The sequence below is a fragment of the Grus americana genome, chromosome 10 (assembly GCF_028858705.1).
Source record: "Grus americana isolate bGruAme1 chromosome 10, bGruAme1.mat, whole genome shotgun sequence".
Taxonomy (NCBI): domain Eukaryota; kingdom Metazoa; phylum Chordata; class Aves; order Gruiformes; family Gruidae; genus Grus; species Grus americana.
The window spans coordinates 23,861,308-23,875,828 of NC_072861.1; the positions used below are offsets into that span (position 1 = coordinate 23,861,308).

General features: G+C 55.2%; 1 protein-coding gene across 3 annotated transcripts in view; it reads left to right on the forward strand.

The window, feature by feature from the left end:
• The first annotated feature begins 4,129 nt into the window (after positions 1-4,129).
• FRMD5 (FERM domain containing 5) overlaps positions 4,130-14,521 on the forward strand; it is a 110,649-nt gene continuing 100,257 nt past the window's right edge. For all 3 annotated transcript variants that reach the window (XM_054837285.1, XM_054837287.1, XM_054837286.1), the window contains exon 1: positions 4,130-4,362. In XM_054837285.1, the coding sequence (XP_054693260.1) occupies positions 4,261-4,362 (102 nt within the window). In that variant the 5' untranslated portion in view covers positions 4,130-4,260. The remainder of the gene's footprint in view (positions 4,363-14,521) is intronic.

Consider the following 14,521-nt stretch of genomic DNA (forward strand, 5'->3'; position numbering starts at 1 on the left):
CATCTGGATGGCGCTGGGCTCGTGTGGAGCTCAGACGGTAAGAACCGTTGCTTTTATATAATTTCAGATTCAGGCACCTGCTGAAAAGCAAAGCAAAGCTGACAGCCTCGTTTCCTGGCTCCGGATGAAGAAAATGCAGAAAGTACCTAAACAGAACAGGCTGCAGTTAAACAAGAAATGCCAGTTAAAGCAGAGGTCCGTATTTTGGTCATCTTGAGCACAGTAAGTAGTTATTACTTACAAACATTAGCATAATTTAAAGATGAACAGTCATCCTTTATCGCTGTGCCAAGTCAGAGTGCGGCTGCTGGTTAAATGGAGCCAAATCCCGGAGCGCTCGGGCATCCCCCAGCAGCAGCGCTCTGCTGCCGGCCCGACCTCGGGAAACACCCGGGTTTTGTTCTGCGCGCCTCCCGTACAACTGCATCCGCTCTCAAAGCTACAGCTAGGTGCGGGTGATAAATCATAATGGCTGATAAATATATGGATTATGGACGATAAATAGATAATGAGCGACATTTTCTCCTGAAATACCCGAGATGATAGGTAAAGAGCAATGCATCACTTTGGAATTTAAGGCAGTTATTGCATCTTCGCTTCTGTTAACATTAAATATTCAGACAACTGAGTACTTTCCAGACATCCCCTGAACACACCAGCATTAACTTTGTCAATGCACCATCTATTTTTGCACCAAATAAATGCAAAGTAAGACACGTAATTGGCTGTTCATACTCTGAAATACATCAGAGATACTTAGGCCTGACCATGGCGGTTCGAGCCCGAGGCAGCCTGGCAAAGCTCGGAGCCGGAGCGGGGCTGCCGAGCAGGGCGGGACGGGACGGGGCTGCTGGTGCAGCCTTGGTCCGCAGCACGAACCCGCCGGAGCCCAGTTTCTGCCCCGCAGCAGAGGCAAAGAGCGTCCTGACCGCACCTCGGCACGGTTTCTCGGGCACGGCTCTGCAAACGCTCGTCCCGCTGCATGCTGGGTGCTCTGCAACGGTTTGTAACGCAAGTGCCGTCCTCGGGACGGGGGCTCACGCTGCGCTTGTGGGGAGCGTTCTGCTCCTCTGAGCAGCAGGCAGCCCCGTTGTGTCCTCCCAGGGTTTGGGGACACAACCTCTTAGTGAAGTGTAACCTAGTGGAAAACAAGCAACGCATCTAAGAATTCACTTTAAACACACAGTTGGAAAGCTGCATTTTGGATATTTGAGTTCAAAACGGCAAGTAACATAGAATCCAAATATAGAGAATTTGTAGGATTTACTGTGTTAATTATTAAAAAGAAAAAAAAAGATATTACTCATCAAAACTGCATTCTCGTCGATCAAAGCTGGAGAACAGAGAGCATTTTTATAAAGGCATCTCCCAGCCTTTGATAGGCTCGGTGGAAACCCTTTCAGGTAGTTTGAGAGAGAAGCGTAGAGCTGCCCTCAGATGTCTGGCTCCAGCAACGTTCCCTGTTCTGAGGACGAGTCTGAGGCAGCGGAGGGGGATGAACTCGGCCAAGGGGCTCCTGCATTGCCTCAGCCAGAGGCTTTAAAAAAACCCCGCCGTTTCTCTGTCAAAAACTGGAACCTCAGCAAAACTGTTCACTTGGTCGAGGAACAAAGTTAATAGCCGAGCCGTGGCATGGGTGAGAGGCTCCCCGACAAAGCCGTGGCTGCCGTGGCATGAATGCTTTCTTCATTAAGCCGCTCAGCTGGCTCAGAAGCTTCTGTTCTTGATGAAAGCAGCACCTGCTAATGCTGAGGATCCCATTCTTCATTAACAGTTCAGCTGGTTCAGAAGGGGAGCTCTGAGGCAGATGAACAATTTATGCAGAGTGGGATACATGACAAAGTAGCAGCTACTTTAGCGAATACAAGCATCTTTGTAAAAGTGCCCAGATGGTTCAGGAGCGAGTCCCATTCTTTGTGAAAAGCGCCGTTGTTGTTCTGGGCTCCGCATCACGCCTCCTAACAACGTGCCGGGCACAACCCAGCTTCCCGGGGAGCTGCAGAATTCACTCTCCCGACAGACACCCCCCCAGGCCCAGCCTCTGGGTTTGCCATCATGTTTTCCAGCAGAATAATGTCATCTTCAGGATATTGCCCACTGTCCGCGTCTCACTGCTGCAGCACCACTGCCTGCAACATCTCCTTCCCACTCCGTCACTTACATTAATTGGATGTTTAGTTTAATTGCCTGTTGGACACTAAGATCACAGAGCCTGGCCCTCCTCTGTGGTCCCTCCACCAGCACAGCCGTGCAGGGATGTGCGCAGCCTGGCTGGGGACTGGGAGGCTGGCTGGGAAAGACTCATCTCGTTACTCGGCACGGGGACAACTCCTGAACTGGTGGCCCTAAAGAAAATCACCGGGGGCCCAGCCCCACGCGTGGAGTGCGGGCTTCCCACAGTGAGGACGGTGCGTCAGGGATACGAGAGCTCGGAGAGCCACCGGTGCCTTGGAGCAGTTCTCCTTTCGAGCTCAGCTGGGCGTTGCGGTCCCAGCCTGCAGCCGGGAGAGGTCTGGAAGGGTTGGCGGGAAGGGAGCCTGCGCTGCCGGGGGAAAGGCGAGGAGCGTGGCTTTGTAAACCATCTTTCCGGCTGGGAAGGTGGGGAATGTGCAAAGTTGGAGCAGAGATAATACAGGGACCAGTTGGACAGCCTCACAGTTGGAGTCTAGGGCTGGGGCTCATGGAGGGAGGGCGGGAGCTGCACTGCAGCCTGCAAACGCAGCTGGAGGGGATGAACGTGTCTCCAGGCAAAGGTGAGCCGGGGCAGGAAGGTGCAGCAGGGACAGGGCCCGTGGTGCAGTGGGATAGACCAGAGGCAGCTTAACACAGACCCTCACTGCGGCCTGTTTGGTTCGAGCATTTCTCAGCGTGTGCAGAGCCAGGGGGGTGGTGGGAGCGATGCTGAACCCCTCGCTGGGGGTTCATCCCCCCTCTATGTGGGGATGGCCGTGGACAGAGCGTGACACCCAGATGGGGAATGGCCAGGCCGGGAGGCAGAGATCTGCAGCGCTGCCGGCCGGGCTCCCATCCCTGCTCGCTGCTGACACTGCCGCCAGGTATTTCACTCCTCCAGCGTAGCACCAACTGCAGCACCAACCGCATCTGAGCAACACTATCACTTTTAGAGTCCATTTTGTCTAATAACCAGAGATTTAAAAGTTTCCTTCCAGAGCGAATGAACACTAAGAGAGACGCTCGTGCCCTGGGGACTACCTCAGCATTTGGGCGGGCGTACCGCTCTGCTCAAAGGGCTGTGAGAGCTGACCCCGCTGTTGGAATACCATCCTATTAACCCGAATCTGTCTCTGGGGAGAGAGCCGGGTGCAGGCCGGTGCTTCGGCGGTGACTTGCAGGCCTGAGGGTCGCGCTTGTTCACCTGCCGTCCCCTGGGACGCGGCCTCCTCTTTCACGGGACGGGGATGGAGCTCCCCGTCTCTCTGCTCAGGAGGTCCAGGGTGAGGACACCCCCGGCCGCACGCACCCGACCCCGCTCAGCATCGCTTGCGACACGCCAGGCTCAGCACACCCGCAGCGCTCTCAGCGCCGGCTGCCCCCGCAGACTGGGGGGGCTGCCCTCCCCCTCCCTGCCCCGCCAACCCCCCCCCCCCGGGTGCGGGGCAGCCCCTCGGGGGGCGTCACGCTGCGGGGAGCGGGGCCACCCCCGCGGGCAGAAGTTGCGGGCAGGGGCTGAGGACACCTGCAGCAGAACCCCGCAGCTCGCAGCGTGCCCCGCTGTCCCCGGGGGGCCCCGCACCCCGCCGCCCCCTCCCGCCGGCCCGTGCAGCGCCGCGCACGCAGCTCCCCCCCCCCTCCCCGCCCCTCCGCGCCCGCGGAGCCCCCTCCCGCGCGGGGCTGCCCAGCGGAGGCGGTGGATCCGCGCCGCCCCTGCCGCATTGGTTTGCGGCGGAGCCCGTCACCGCCGCGGCGCCGAGATTGGCCCCCGCAGCCGGCGGCGGGCGCCCCCCCGGGCCGGCCTCCACCCCGCCCGCCGAGCGCCGCGGCCCGGGCACGGGCACTGCGCTCCGTTCCGCGCCGCTCCGCGCCGCTCCGCTCGGCCCGCAGCGGGGACAGGGCCGGGCCGAGCCGAGCCGGGCGGGGGGGCGCGCCCGCCGTGCCGTGCCGTGCCGTGCCGTGCCGTACCGTACCGTACCGCGCCTCGCCGCGCTGGCAGCGGGGATGTGAACGGAGGCTCCGCCGGCAGCGCCCGCCGCTCCGCGCTCGCTCCGCGCCCCGCCGCGCCCCGCCGCCCGGCTCGGGAAGATGCTGAGCAGGTGGATGAGTGGCAGCAGCAGGAACCTGGACCGCGAGTACAACTGCACCGTGCGGCTGCTGGACGACAGCGAGTACACCTGCACCATCCAGGTCAGCGTCCCGCGGGGCTCGGGGGGGGCCGGCACAGCCCCGCGCAGGGGTCGCGCTGCCGCCCGGAGCCGGCGGACAAAAGGAGCGGAGCGGCGGGGGCGGCCCGGTCCTGCCCCGCCGCCGCGAACAAAGGCGGACCGGGGGGGTGGGGGGAGGCTCCCGCGGCCCCCCGGCTCTCGGGAGGGGACCGGAGTATCGCTGCGGGAGACGGGCCGCGGCTGCCGGCGGCGAGGAGCCCCGGGGCAGAGCCCCCCCCACCTGCGAGTGTCGTCCCCCCCCTCGCCGCGGAGGCGTGCGGGGATAACGCGGAGAGCCGCCCGCCGTCACCCGGCGCGGTGCCCGCAGCCCCCGGAGCGAGGCAGGGGCAGCCCGGTACGGCCACCCCGGGGCCGGGGAGAGCCTCGGCCGTGCCCCGCGGAGCCAGGCGGTGCTCGCCCTTCTCTGCCGGCCGCGGAGGCTCCGCGCATGGCGGGGAGGACTTGGGTGCAAAGTAAAGTGCCGGGGGTGCTGCTGGGCAGGGATGGGCTCCCCCCGGCCTCCGCCGCATCCCGGGGTGCCCCCCCCCGCTCTGCCTCCCTCATTAGCGCCCAGCTCTGCCCCAATGAGGGGTTTGGTTTTGTAATAGTCCGGAGCGGCGGGGACGGGGTGCGCATTTCCCGCTGCCCGCGCCCCCTGTGCCGGGCAGGACCGGGACCAGGACCGGACCGGGACCCGGGTCCGTCCCCCCCCGCCCGGTTGCTGCCCGGGCTGCGCGGGGCCATCGCTCAGCGCGCAGGGACCGTGGGATGTCGTATTTCTAAAAACTAGCAACCACGCTCCCCTCTCCGCTGCAACTAGTTAGGTAACGGGACCGTGTGAGTGGCGGGCGGCGGGGAGCATCCCCGGTCCGGCTGCTCCTGCTCTTCGTTCCTGCAATTATCATCATCCCTGCAATTATCATCATCCCTGCAAGGCAGCTCGCCGAAAACCTGGACGCTATAGCGCTTGCAACTATTCCTGCTGGTATCAGCTGGCTTCAGCCCAGTCCGTAGGCAATGGAAAATTCAGGGCAGAGTTTTGAGTAAAGGTGACTCAACATGTAAATAGCAACGACTCCCACCTCCCAGCCTTCGCCGGGTCCCCCCAGTCCTCGCTGTCCTGCAACTCCGAGGAAGAGGGAGCATCTCTTCATTTACAGGCAGAAACATGCGCTAAGTGATAATGGTTACCGAGGAATGCTGCAGGCTAGGGGAGGCACCGTCATTTTTTGCTTAAGTAGTCCAAAATAGATAAATACCGTGTTTTGTGCAAAAAACCGGCTGAAGAATGCTAATGCTCCTTCCTTCCTCACCTCCCCCACCTGGTTGTAAAGTGTGACCCAGTAAACAACTATAACGGCAACCCAGTTTATTTTGCATAAGCAAAACTAATTTGTCTCTCAGAGGTTGTTTTTGATACAAATTAAATGGAAAACTGTAGTTTGGGAGACAAAGTGTAGGCAATGCAGTTGAGAAAAATCTGGATTTTCTGTCCTTAAGATAATTTAACAAGGTGTCGTCATTTTGCGTGTCCTTTTTTTTTTTTTAAGAGAAAATAATACTTGATCACCTATTTCAGTGGCTTTTTATGTTCAGCATAGTAAATAGTAGATCCTGGTGTTTAGTATGCACGACCTAAGGCATAAAGAATTAGCTTGTATTACCCTCACAATCAAGGTTACCCCACTGAAATATTTGTTTTCTGTTGCTTTCATGCTACTTTATGAGCCAAGTATTTATAGTCCATGCAAAATTAAAGCGTACATAGTAGGAATATATAATGTCTCGCAAGTGAGAAAAACCATCACCATCCAGGCTGCGAGCGGTGAATGAGTTTTGAAGGTCATTCCCTCACGAGTGCAGATATTTCACGTCTTGCTGAGATCCATAGTGTTTCCTCACCCAGGCTGTTTCTACGCCTGTTGTTTCTAATTTATGTATTTCTATTTTTACTTAAATATGGAGAAACTGTCCAAAGCATAAGTCATCATTTTCATAGGCAGTGCTGTTAATCACGGCGCACATTTGGGAGCGAAGCTGCTCGCTGGAAGTTTGGGATGAGTGTTTTTGCTGCTGTAGCTGTGTGTTTGTGCCGCTCGCCCTGGGGACGTGGAGGGGCTTTAGACCCCCTGACCCGTCTGATGTGTCGTCTGGCTTCTCCATTGCTGGGGAAGAGAAAGAAGCTCTCGGAGGCAGAGCTGATTTTAAGAGGTCTTATTTAGGTTTCAGATAATGGCACTGGTTAAACCTGTCAGAAAATTAACCTCTGGCACGCTTGATAAAGGCATGTGAGCAGGGGTTTGGTGCTGCTAGGTAGTACCTGAATATTCCGTTTCTAAATAAAGCCTTTTTTATTTGGTTATCTGAAGTGTACTTTGGTAATATTCCCATGTCGAACGAGCGGTTCATTGTCTGAGCTTGGCTGAATCCTTCCTCTCTTTTGCCCTAATTTCCACTCCCGAACAGCCCATCTGAGCAGGCAGAGGAGCCTGGAGAGCTCGTCCCGGGTCCCCTGGCCCCGGCGGGTTTGGGGACAGTGTTGGGGGGACAGAGCTGCTGCAGGCAGAGGGAGCGTGTGCTGTCGTTCGGGGGCAGCTGGGTCAGGACCTCCGTAAATGGTTTTGTTGTTGGGTTTTTTTTGCATATTCCAGTAGTTTGCTGTTTTGGGGAGGACACTGTCCCAGCGTCCCTCTCTGCTGGGCTCTGGGGACGGTCTGTGTCTGCCGGCGAGCAGGGCTGCGGGTCTCAGCCGCTTGCCAGGACTCGGGGGCTCCCAGCAGCTGCCGGAACATGAAGATGTTGGGCTTGCCTGACTCAGAAAAGCTTATATTTTAATAATATGGCATGCCATGGAGGCACCTTTAAAAAGCAATACAGGCGGTAGTTTGCAGCGCGGGCACCATCAGGTGTGAGAACGCAGCGATGCCCGTCGATGTTCCGTCCCTTGCTGGCCTCGGGTGCTGGGGACCCTGGTCCCGTGGGTGTCACTGTCCCCAGACACGTCCCTGGGGACCGGAATGGCTGGCAGAGGGGGGCAGCCGTTCCCAAGGGCTTTTTGTTCCCCCATGGCAAGGGTCTGGTCGAGCAGTATAGTTAATTTATATTTGCCACCTTGTGCTCCGTGTCTCTGAACAACCGCGCAGCAGTTTGCCAGCCAGGCAGCCTTGCAGCCGTTGTCAGAATAAAGCAAGCTTTGAACAAACGAAGCGATGCTCTTGTGCTGTGGTTTTGCTGTGACTGAGCTGCTTGTCTGAGGAAATGTTTTAAATTCTTCACTGTGGTGTCAGTGGTGGTATAAAAGGCTTGAAATAATTAATGATTTGCCATTGCTCGATGCATCAAGCATTTTCCTGAAGAGACAGCGGTGTTTTGTTTCAAACCTCAGTAGTACTACGAGAACGTGGAGATGTGAGAAAATAAATATAAAAATGTGGTTTCTTAGATTCTGAATGTAAGAACTTCCTTACGTAAGATTGGAAATAAGTGAAAACGAGCTCTTGCCCATGCTCTTGGACAAACCCCACGTTTTCCACATGAAGCACAAAGTTCATTAGGAGACCTGACAGGATCATTAATAACAGGCAGTCAACACAAAGGGGAACCTTGGGTTTTTGCAGCGCTGGCTACTGTGAAGGTTATTTGTTCATTATCTTTTTATCTTCTGAGAGTTTCCAGTTGCTTTTGCTGGGAAATAGGTTTGCAGACCGCTGCTTACGCAGTGGGGTCTCTTGTCTGACGTCCTGAGCACAGGTGATGCGTTCTGCACCGGAGGTTGCTCCCCGCTGCCGAGAGCGTTGGAAACCACGAGGCTTCGTGCCGAGAAGTTTACGTCTGCTCCCGGAGCCTTCCCCTCCCTCCCGCAGCCTGAACCCGGGGCGCAAAGCCTGCGGTCAGAAACGTGGAGTAAGGCGGACTTTGGGTCCAAGGCTGCCGGTCTCTGAGCATCCCCTGGTCTCGTGGTCCAGCACCAGCGAGGTGCCGGCAAAGCCATTGCGGCCCCGCCGGTGCGTTGGTGGCAGCGAGGAGAAGTCCTGGCCCTCGAGAAGTCCATCGGCGCAATCTCTGGGCTGCAGCGGGTGCAGGATCGCACCCCTCCCGGCCTGGCGAAAGCAATACCTCTGGCCGGTTTGCTGTCGGCTCTATTCAAAGGCGTGTTTTTATTTATAGCATTGGAAATGTATTTGTAACCGAAACCTGTCGTTCTCACTCAGGTAAATCTCAGCAGGGCACATCCTTCGTTCCCTGCTCGACATTTCTGTACATCTGGTCGTGGGCTCGGAAGGAAACTGCCTGAGATGCACGGTAACTTTGAAGACAAAGTGACAGTCAAAGCTGAGAGTTTCATGCCCTGCATCTCCTTTGACCTTTTAAATTCATTTCCAAGTACATAATTTTAAATACAAAGGATACAGAAGGCAGCTGAGGAAAACATCCCCTAAATGTCCACTGAAAAACTAGTGACACATTTACTTGCATTTTAATGGGAGGCAGAACCGCAAGTTGTTATGGAGACCCGTTGGAAATATTTCTAGTGCTGCTATTTCTTCACCGGCTGAAATGGCTGTTTTCTGTTAACTTTTCCTACCTGTTTTACAATGTCACCTGCTGTGAAACTGCCAGCTACCCCCCTCTTAGGAGCCAGGCTCCTGAAAGAACGCCTTTGGTTATCGCTTTCCTGTATAAGGTGTTGAAGGCAAATATAGATGTGCACGCACGGACACACAGATATGCGCACACACACACGCATACGGTAAGACCGTTGTTGAAAGACATGTACAATAGCATCATGAAAGAAGAAATTTGCTGCTTCTGTCATGTAAAAATTAGGTAATGCACAGTAGGAGGCCTTTTTTAAGGTGTCTGGGGAATAGTAGAAGTGCCTTGAGCAGCCCACTTATTTTTAATTTTTGACTCATTCGTCAGGAGCTTAAAGTGATCGTGTATATGGGAATGACGTCTGTGGCCACGGTCCAGCAAAGCCATCTCCTTCCATGGAAATTTGCAGGATGCCGTGGTTTGCAAGACTAGAGGCCCACAAAGTGTCTGTGATCCCTCTCCGTTGTGCGCCCGGCAGTTCTCTAGCCGAAGCCTCGCAGATTGGTTTCTCCTGGAAGCCGTGCACAAAGATGGGCAAAGGCTGTGCAGCGAGTAGGACCCTCACTGAGGTGTCGGCAGCGGTAGCAGGGCAGGGTCCTGATGGAGATGCCATCAGTTGGTGGAAGCGTCCGCAGCTCGCGTAGGGACGGGTGTCCTCCCCGGGGTGCGTAGCACCGTGCGTGAAGGTGGGTTCCCAAGCACGGATGGGGCGCTGAGGATGGCCCCTCCTGCGCAGCGTTGGGTGAGTTCGGGTGCCGACGGGAGGTGGAGGCCCTGTTGGCGTGGCGGGGGAGATAGTCGATAGCCGACAGGCACCTGGCCCTACGCGTTCGAGGATGCCGTGTGCTTATCTGAGAGGTGGGAGTTTGCCAGTGGGAAACCCAAACCCTGGGGTAAAACCTGCCCTAAGCAGAGTTTGCCGCTCAACCCTTCAGCCTCCCGTGGGACCTGCAGGAGTGTCACGTACGCCGTGGTGAGCACAGGCTGTGCAGGACTGGTGGGAATCCGCCAGAGCGGCCCCTCTGCCTCGCGCGGGGCGGCTGTGTCTGAGCGGGGCTGGCGTTGCAAAGCAAACCCCCGGAATCGCCGCCCTCCTGGCTTCCAAATGGCAGAGGAAGCGTGGCACTGCCGTCACTCGTTAGAAATGACAGCGCGTTCTGGGGCGAGCAGGGATTTGCCATGCGAGGAGGAGTGCTATATTTTATTCGCTATCAGTTTTGTCAAGAATAGACAATACCTCGTTAGTGCAGGGGTCAGACGCTGGTGCTGTTGCAGAGAGAACCGAACGGTGCTTCTGTCATCAGCCACTTGTTTGTGGTCAAAAAACCCAATTATTGTTTGGTTACAGAAAGCTTTGGAGCTGCTTCTGCAAATAAGGAGGTTTCAGGTCAAATTCTTTTCTTTGAAATTTTTCCAAATTATCGCAGCAGTACGACAGCAATTTCATATTGATGATCTGGAATTGCCTGCAAGGCTGGCGAATCCACAGCGAGTGTCTGCAGAGACTGGGGCTCTTGCGTGGCAAGAAGGAGATGGGGAGCGGGTTCTGGCTGGTGCAGAACGTGTGCGTATACGTGGGCCTGGGTTTGTCCTGCCAGGGCTGGGGGGAGGTTCGAAAGGATGGGGCTGAATCCCCTCACGAGGCAGGATTTGTAGTTAGTTATTTAATTTTGGTGGTTGTTCCTACCAGCCTCTTAGCAGCTCCAGAACTTGGGAAAATATATTGTAATTTGTTTCTTCGTGTGCCACCTCTTGTGAGTTCCCCCCTTGTGTTCCCAACGAGTTACAGCTGACAGGTGACTTTCTAAAATCTACTCAAATTTATATGGCACCTTCCTCATCCCAGCAGCCATTTTTGCTTGTGGTCCCTCACCGTGTCAGCAGAGCTCTGCCAGCTTCTGCCAGGGCCCAGGAGAAAGGCAAACCCTCCGTCTTCGGTCACGACAGAAAGGAATCAATACTTGGAACACTTATTGGGGCTTTCACCTAAACACGGCAACACCTTAACCAACCCTAACCTTGCACGAGGCGCTGTCAGCCGGTGCGGTCTGGTCTTACTACGTCCCTTACCGAACTGGATAACCAGCTACAGACCCAGCCAGGGCTGCAGAGCACACGGCTGGTGGAAGCCGGGCTGAAGCGAAGCTTGCTTTGCTCTGAGCACCGGGACAAAGCGGGAGATGTGGAAGAGATGGGGCGAGTTTTCAGAAAGGTCTGAAGAAGTCAGAAGACCCCGTGCGCACAAGTGAGGATGTCAGAATTAGGGCTGATACGGTCACCTGCAGCTATACAGAAACCCAGGGGTATGTTCTGAGCGTGAAACACAAGCCAGGTTTTGCTTTCGGAGGTGATGGTCTGTCTAACCAATTCTGAAGCCCGTGGGCAGAGGTGACGGCGTTGCTGCAGGCTGGGCGATGCCTCGAGCCGAACCTCCTGCAGTAACCGCCCTGCCTTCGCCAGGGCCGCGGGCACGGTGGCGAGAGCAGCCTTGCGGAGGATGGAGCCGCGCGGAACAAGGTGCGAGTCACCCCCTGCACGGGCCCGCGGCTGCCGGGGCGTCTTTGCACGGTGAGGAAGAGGAGCGCGAAGGGCAGCGTCCAGACACCGTGGGGCAGGGAGGGACGCGCGAGCTGGCCCCACGCGGAAGCGCGTTTGCTGGGACTCACGGGCACGAGGGGTTTTTGTTGTTATGCTGCGGCGAGCGGGTTGCAATGGCAGAGTGAAGATCCCCGGCTACGCGTGCCCCCGCCGGTTTGCTGAGCCGTGCTCTGGCAGGGTGCAAAGTACTGGTGTTTCTAGAAAATAAAAATGTGGGTATTAGACAGTTCTGTCTATGTTTACAATATTTTGCTCATTAAAAAAAAAAATAGAACTACAATCTCATGAAATACGCCACCCCAGAGGGGTTTGTTCGGGGTGTGGAGGGTGGCGGGGGCAGAAGCGCGGGGGAGCGGGCAGCCACGGGACGGGAGGCAAATCCCAAAGATCAGCTGCTTCCTCTCTGGAATGGAGGAGTTCGGAAGCGCCTTTCTTTCCAGATTTCTGCATCCATCTGTGCGGGCAGCGGGGTCGGGGCAGTGGCCGCCCCGGCTGGTTGGGAGATGGTTCTTCTCCTCCGTCCTCCCCGTTCCGGGGTTTGTGTGTGCGTGAAATCGCTGCCCATAAACCCTCCCCGGGCTGGCAGGCACCTGCCTGCCTCACCCTCTCAAATGAAAACATATTTTTAAGCTTCACACTCAAATTCTGCCTGTCCCCCCCCCCCCACTGCCACCACCCGCCTCCTGTTCAAACAAGCCTGTCTTTTATTTCGTACATTTTGGGCATTGACACAAGGGGTTCATGCAGCTGAAGGCAGCTATTAAATATCCGTTACGGGGCTTTCGTTTCCAGAGAGCAGAGCGGCCGCTGCCTTTTGCATTCGGTACCGTTCGGAAACGAGAGGGAGAGCGGTGAGGTCTGGAGTCGGGGACGGGTGGATACGTGACAGGCACGTGCAATCGTTCTGTCCCGTTCGTTGCTCTGTGGCGCAGGCTTTTGGGATGGTCTGGATTTCCAGGAATTTACTGGGTGAGTTGTACCAGGATATGGTTGTTTCTGAGGTGACCTGGAGGATCTGGGGCTGGCCAGGGAGTTTTCCTGCGTCTGGCACAGGGGTTGTTGTGTCTGTCGTGTAATTACGGCCAAGACTGAACTGAATACCTGCAAAAAGTGCCTGGTCCTTAGAGTCTGAGTTCTTCTGAGAGGGGCCAGCGCGGGGGGGAAGTTGGGTGAACTGTGCTTCAGACTGCCAGGGGAGAACGGCTCTTTTTTTTCTAAGCAAAACCAGGATTTTTGTGACTGCCGGTGGGCTGAACTGGTGCGATCCTGCGGAGCAGCTGGGTGCTTTGTTCCTCCTGCATCATCGTTTTAAAGATACAGACTGTCCTTTGCCCTTAATTGCACTTGGGCAATTACCGTCCGTGTAGATTACCTTCACCGGTAACCATTGTCTTCATTTGCAGAAGTGACTTGGCAGCTGAAATTTCGTGAGGAATGCAGTTTATGCTACGCACACGCAAAATGCAAGATGCCATCGTGCTTCCTCTGGCTCGTTATCTGTAGGGACAGCAGGGGTGAAATACAGTAAAATCTTATTTTACTCAATAAAGCCAGCAGCTGTCTCTCCAGATAGACATCAGGAGCTGCGCTGCTGAGCAAGACGGTGCCATTTTTACATAATCAGCTTGTAAAGCGGGGCCGTATTTCAAGCCACGGGATCTTTTAGCTGCTCCGAGGGTCAACTCTGTCCTTCCATTAGTGGGTGCCCCCGGTTCTCCCTACGGGAACTGGGGGGTCTGTTCTCCCAAGTCATTCAGTCTTTGGTCCTGCCCGGGAAAGTCGTGGTAATGCTGGTGTAAATGGAAACGGCTCTTCTGCAGGCGAGGGAACGGGCTGGAAAACCTGGCTGGGTCTGCAGGACGGACGTCGCGTTGTGCGAGTGCAAAGGTTAGGAAATCCCTCCCAAAGAGGCGCGAGCATTGCAGAGCTGTGGGCCGGCTGCACCCTAATAATTTTAACATAGTCATTTTAACATATTTTCTTTAGATTTCTGAGCTGGGAGCCTCCCTCCGCTCCCGGCCACGTTGCGGTCTCGCCGGAGCTGGGCGTTAGGCTGAGACCCATTTTCTTTCCCTGGGAGAGCCGGTTCTCTGCGCTGGCTGAGCGTCCCGCTGGGAAGGCGAGGTTGGCACGCGCGTTAGTCTTTCACACCCGGCGGTAAGGAACGTAAGCGCTGGACTCCTGAGCGTGGAGAAGAGTCGTAGGCTGGGTTGGGATGCTGCAGGAAGGAGTGAAATAAGGTGGGCCGGTGCTCGCCGGGTACCGGTGTCTCGCCGGATACACGAGGCATTTTTATAAACGATAATTAACAAAAAGCTTTGTGGCGTCGTGCTTTGCGAGGCCAGAAAGACCTCAGCTAGTTAATGTGGAATGTCAAAATTTGATCAATGCTGCAGCTGGAAATAGAATGTTTTGGCTGCACAACGTCTGCTACCAAAGACTTTAATTATAGTGGCATAGCTGTCCTATCGATGAGGTTTTTCTATTTTTCAGGGGTTTATAGCAAGGCTATTTCAGATCGTATTGGCTTTTAGCTTGGCACATAAGCTTGGATCCCAAAGGAAATACCCATCTAGCTGCCTATATGAAATTCTTCTTTAAGAAAAAAAAATTACAAAAATTGATTAAGCCATTCTGGAGCTAGAGAGAGACTTTAGGAATATATAGATTAGGTAGTTTATAGTGATTGTAACTATATGTTATCTATACGCTTAACTTAGAGAATGGACAGTGTATTGGAACTGGGAAAAAAAAAAAAAAAAAGCCAGAATCCAATATAGTTATATTTGAAAAATAGATAAGAAACATGCTGAGCAGGTACTTTTCATGAATCGATTTAATTCTCATTAGCGTTGCACCGTATAGCATGCTGACTAATATTTCTGGCCTGCAAACAGCCATGGCTTTCCAAAGGAAACGGGTAATGACAACAGAATGTCTTTGGGGTC